Here is a 5,911-nt window from a genome sequence, read left to right on the forward strand (position 1 = left end):
GCCCCCAAACTCGCTTTCCAACAGGCTTTCCATGTCGGAAACTGAGCATCGTAATCCGGATGGCGTAAAACTCCACCCATATGGATTACGTGCTGGTTCTGACTGGCAGATCGGCTCCTTGAGCCCATCGGAAGCCAGGCGGAATGTTCGGCTGGTTTCAAAACCGACAGCCTCCATTGTAATGAGGCTGTCGGGTTTGAAACCGACGATCTCGGTTGGAAAGCCTGCGATGGAGATCGTAATCAGCCCCCTAGTGTTCAAAGGCTTGGGTACTTTCTATATTAAACAATCAACTCCAATGTTTGACCCTCACTGGTTCAGTACATTTGTTATATTAGTAAAAAGAAATTGATTTGAAACCTCAAAAACAATGTTATGTTATGTATTTATTTGTCAAAACGCATCTATAAGAAGCTTATACCCAAGCTTGCCCATAAATAATACATAATGAAAACATAACTTGTCCATAGTGCACATCTTGGTGTATAAATAAATAGTTAATAAATAACTGTGTTGAGTGGAGGAAGGATTATTAAATTAAATACCTTCGCTGAGGATCAGGTTTCACATTATGCCACAAACACAAATACTCTATTTTCAACTTGAAACCTTGTGCTTTTTTTTTTTGCTCGGAAATCTAATACATTCGCCTGAAAGTGGTAACAAAAATTCCAGGTTCTTTGTAAAGTGCATTGCTGGTGCTGCTGCAAGTCAGATGGGTTGGTGTGTGGAGAGTTACATGTCCAGAATGACTCTCCCCCAGCACCACCAACCGGTCCTGCCTTTTCTATGTTTCCATTCCGACAAGTCTACCTCGGTTCTAAAGCTGCCTTCAGCACTCTGTGTGCATCCTCGGCTATCTCATCAAGGTTGTTCCTCAGCATATTGTATGTGGTTCCAAATGAAATGGCAGCAGCGGCCAAAGATCCGAAGACGGGGAGGTGTCTGAGGACAGACTCCGCAATCATTCTTCCCCCACCTGTAGCGTTGGCCAACAGTTTCACCACCAGGTTGGCGGATAGTTCCTGGATCAGCGGGGACTTGATGAGAGCTCTCAGATCCACAGCAGATATCCTGGTTTTGGCTGCCAGTTGCTCCAGAGAGGTCCCATCCAGACCGAATGTTTTGCAGTAACCTTCCAGAGACCTTACCAAGATGGCAACGTCACAAACCACAGATAGTCCTGGAATGGGTATGGCAGAGACGGCACAAGAGACTGTGGCAAATTTCCAGATCTGCCTCCTCAGAGCTGTTCTTTTCTTCTCCAAAATGGCCACGGAAACATTGGGAAGGGAGAGCAGGAACACGTTCCTCTTGTGAGTCGGGAGCTCTACTTCCAGATCTTCCGCCAGTATCTCAAAGTCATATTTACCCAGGTCAGAGCACGACAGCAAGTAGACATGAGGCTTTTCCAAACCTTCACCCTCTATGTCTGAAACGCTGCTCTCCTGCAGGATGCTGTCCTTGTCGTAAGTTGTCCCTCTTAGACTTTTTTCTTCAAGGTCAACATCTATAGTGCACACAAGGAATACCTTTGTTCCTGCTGTTTGAAGTTCCTGTACTAGCTGGCTGTGTTGCTCCTCAAAGGCCTGTGGCTTGATGATGATGTAGACATCATACCTGCTGGAGTCGACCTTCTGGTGGTACGCTGCAGTGGATAAGTCTGTGCTGAAGATACTCGGTACCACCCAGAATGTCAGCTTTGGATACTTGGGATGTGGGTACGGCCTTGGTCCATTTGTCTTCTCCTCCACTGCGGGTGCTTCGTGTTTGTCCTCTTCCTCTCCAAAGCCAAAGTAGGACCTGACGAACATTGACTTCTCACTTTCTGACCCCCCAGCTATAGCAATATCCAAGGAGGAGTTTTCCAGATTTTTCAAGTGTTCAAGAACCTTAGTGGCCAAATCTGGGAGCCTCCCCTTCTTCATGTCGAGTGGGAAGCCCTCCAACTCTTCGTCCTCATTGAATTGTCCATCCGTCTGCGTCTCCACTGGCCATTTCTCCAAGTCTACGAAGGTCTCTATCTCCATTGCGGATCTGTTAAAACAAAAACCACAATCTTGAGAGCATTCAGTGAAATTTTAAGACACAAATAGACAAAACTAACAAATGGTGAGGAAACACAATACATTTCCTATGAGTGGTGCTTTGAAATATCCAGGCATTACTGTACCTGTCCGTATGTTCAGCATTCTGCGATAAACACCTGCTACTGAAAAAACTTTAATTTGCTGTTCAGCCACCAGCACATTGTGGGTCAAGATCAGTGTTTAGTTTTTTTTTTTGTCATTAGAAGCCAAGGGTCTGACACTACTGACCTCTGGTCTAGGCAACCGCATTAACAAGCACTTAACACGGTCCCAGCCAGAATTCTGAGAAAACCTGGGACTGGATTATCTAGTCACGTCTGGATCTGGGAATAGGGTGACCAGAATTTTAAAGCAAAAAACAGGGACATTTCACAAAAATAGAAGAAGGACAGTAATTTTACATCAAGCTCGCGCACAGATGGCCCGATTCACAGAACTAACTTAAGACAAAATCCTAAACTTACTACCATTTTAGTATTCACAGAAGGCACTTACTCATTTTGGTATTCACAGAAGGCACTTCCTCATATTCACAATAGTTAGGAGTCCTAACTTTAGGACTCCTAAATGCCTTCTGTGAATACCTAAAGTCTTAAAGTTAGGATTTTTCTCAGTTTAGGAGTAGTAAAGTTAGGACTCCTAATTTTAGGACTCCTAAACTGAGAAAAATCCTAACTTTAAGACTTTCGGTATTCACAGAAGGTATTTAGGAGTCCTAAAGTTAGGATTCCTAACTTTACTACTCCTAAACTGAGAAAAATCCTACCTTTAAGACTTTCGGTATTCACAGAAGGCATTTAGGAGTCCAAAAGTTAGGATTCCTAACTTTAGGACTCCTAAATACTTCTGAAATGAGTAAGTGCCTTCTGTGAATACCAGAACGAGTAAGTGCCTTCTGTGAATACCAAAATGAGAAAGTGCCTTCTGGAATTCCAAAATGGTAGTAAGTTTAGGATTTTGTCTTAAGTTAGTTCTGTGAATCGGGCCCAGAATGACAGCGCTCCGCAGCAGAGAATTACAAAACCGACAGTAAGAAAATACATAAGATGCTATTTTTAAACCCAGTAGCTTGCCGGTGAATTAAATTGCTTACTTGGAACAACTGCTAACTATCCCCTTTGTAAAACATAAAAAACACCTCCCTCCCACCCCCCTGGTTTTAGGCGACCCTCTCAAACAAGGATATTCTGCTGCATAACTAAATACTTATAGGGTCCAAAAAGGGAGACCTATTGGCTATGCCAATGCTTGTTTGTTTTTTGTTGCTGTTTTGTTTAAGTTTCCAGATCTACAATAGCTGGACATGGTTTTTGTTAACAGTTCTTTGCATCAAATGAACTTGTTTTCATTGCTCTGAATGTTGTTTCCATTCTGGCTGTAGGAAGCAGTCATTCCCTGGGGTGTGGGGGCTGCCTAGCTGTGCGCATGCGCCGAACTTTGCAAATGAGAAAAAGCCTGGTGCAGGCGCAATTTACAAGTGTGGAGTGAGTGAGCCCCAGGCAGCATGACTCACTCACACAGGAGTTCATGCACTGCACCTGCATACTCAGCATGGTTTAAGGAAACAAGACCCACTCCCTCCCAGGCATCAAACACATATTTACCAAGAAACTCTGAAAAGAGCCTGCCTGCTGCACTGATGGCTGGTGGTGTGTGTGCATGGTGAAAATATGCACTGACGGCTGGTGGTGAGAGTGCCTGGTGAAAATATGCACTGACGGCTGGTGGTGAGAGTGCCTGGTGAAAGCATGCACTGACGGCTGGTGGTGTGTGTGCCTGGTGGAAACGAGCACTGACGGGTGGTTGTGTGTGTGCCCGGTGGAAGTGTGCACTGATGGCTAGTGGTGTGTGTGCCTGGTGGAAGCGTACACTGACGGCTGGTGGTGTGTGTGCCTGGTGAAAGCGTGCACCGACGGCTGGTGGTGTGTGTGCCCAGTGAAAGTGTGCACTGACGACTGGTGGTGTGTGTGTGCCTGGTGAAAGCGTGCACTGACGGCTGATGGTGTGTACCTGGTGGAAGCATGCACCCTCAGCTGGTAGTGTATGTGCCTGGTGGAAGCTTGCACTGACGGCTGGTGGTGTGTGCACTCAGTGGAAGCGTGCACTGATGGCTTTATGTGAGCCTGATGGAAACGTGCACTGACGACTGGTGGTGTGTGTGCCCGGTAAAAGCATGCACTGACGGCTGGTGGTGTGTGTGCCTGTTGGAAGCGTGCACTGACGGCTGGTGGTGTGTGTGCCTGTTAAAAGCGTGCACTGATGGCTGGTGGCGTGTGTACCAGGTGGAAGCATGCACTGACGGCTGGTGGTGTGTGTGCCTGGTGGCAGCGTGCAGTGATGGCTGGTGGTGTGTGTTCCTGGTGGAAGCGTGCACTGAAGGCTGGTGGTGTGTATGCCTGGTGGAAGCGTGCACTGGCGGCTGGTGATGTGTGTGCCTGGAGGAAGCGTGCACTGATGGCTGGTGGTGTGTGTGCCCAGTGAAAGCATGCACTGATGGCTGTTGGTGTGTGTGCCTGGTGGAAGCGTGCACTGACGGCTGGTGGTGTGTGTGCCCGTTGAAAGTGTGCACTGATGGCTAGTGGTGTGTGTGCTCAGTGGAAGTGTGCACTGACGGCTGGTGGTGTGTGTGTGCCTGGTGGAAGCCTGCACTGACGGCTGGTGGTGTGTGTCCCTGGGTGAAGCGTGCACTGACGGCTTGTGGTGTGTGTGTGCCTGGTGAAAGTGGGCACTGACGGCTGGTGGTGCGTGTGCCTGGTGAAAGAGTGCACTGACGGCTGGTGGTATGTGTGTGCCTGGTGAAAGCGTGCACTGACAGCTGGTGGTGAGTGCCTGGTGGAAGCGTGCACCGACGGCTGGTAATATGCGACGGCTGGTAGTGTGTGTGCCTGGTGAAAGCGTGCACCGACGGCTGGTGGTGTGTGTGCCTGGTGGAAGCGTGCACCGACGGCTGGTGGTGTGTGTGCCTGGTGGAAGCATGCACTGTCGGCTGGTGGTGTGTATGCCTGGTGGAAGCATGCACTGACGGCTGGTGTATGCCTGGTGGAAACATGCACTGACGGCTGGTGGTGTGTGTGCCTGGTGGAAGTGTGCACTGGTGGTGTGTGTGCCTGGTGGAAGCGCACATTGACGACTGGTGGTGTGTGTGCCTGGTGGAAGCAGGAGCATCCACAGTGATAGAAGACACAAATGAAACTGACGAAGAGGAGGGGGAGAAGGGAAGGGGAGTGCGAGCAGAGGAGCATGAATCACAGTTAGAAGACACAAATGAAGCTGACCAGGAGGGAGGGGGGAAAGGGAGGGGGGTTGTGGATGCAGAGGAGCCTGATTACAGCAATAAAAACACAGATGGCAGCTGTGCACGTGCACAAGCTCGTGAACGCAAGCTGTAGGCCAGCAAAAGCCTCTGGTGGCACTTTTAAAAGCCACTTACTAAATGTCTCGAAGAGACAGCATGCGCTGTCTCAGGCGAGACCTAAAACCGGGACATGACCTAAATGTCTCGAAATCTGCCCGGACAGCTGGTGAAAAACAGGGACAGTCCTGGTGTTAGAAAGGCGATCCCAGGGGAGGCAGAAGATGTCTGACTGACCACCGCTAGGTCCACCCCTCCTTCGGAAAGTGGCCGAGCGTTGTCGAGAGGCCTCCTGGGTGAGGTTCCTCTCCTATAATCGTAACAGCAGAGCAATCACACCACTACAAATGGACACCACACAAGAGGATAGTTTCTTAGGCTTTATCAGTAACTAGCAGCCCGTCCCGACGTTGTCCGGGAGCAATTAGGCTCCAGAGACCCCGCCCGCCCTGACGTTGTCTGTGGGTCC

The 5,911-nt window shown here is 48.9% G+C and overlaps 1 protein-coding gene across 1 annotated transcript; it reads right to left on the bottom strand.

Annotated features, from left to right (window-relative positions):
* Positions 1-373: 373 nt before the first annotated feature.
* Positions 374-2,034, bottom strand: LOC144767703 (interferon-inducible GTPase 5-like). Its single transcript, XM_078651095.1, has one exon. The coding sequence runs from the start codon at positions 2,028-2,030 to the stop codon at positions 810-812; it is 1,221 nt and encodes a 406-aa protein (XP_078507221.1). The 5' UTR covers positions 2,031-2,034; the 3' UTR covers positions 374-809.
* Positions 2,035-5,911: the final 3,877 nt, after the last annotated feature.

This window comes from Lissotriton helveticus, chromosome 7, assembly GCF_964261635.1.
Source record: "Lissotriton helveticus chromosome 7, aLisHel1.1, whole genome shotgun sequence".
NCBI classification, from domain to species: domain Eukaryota; kingdom Metazoa; phylum Chordata; class Amphibia; order Caudata; family Salamandridae; genus Lissotriton; species Lissotriton helveticus.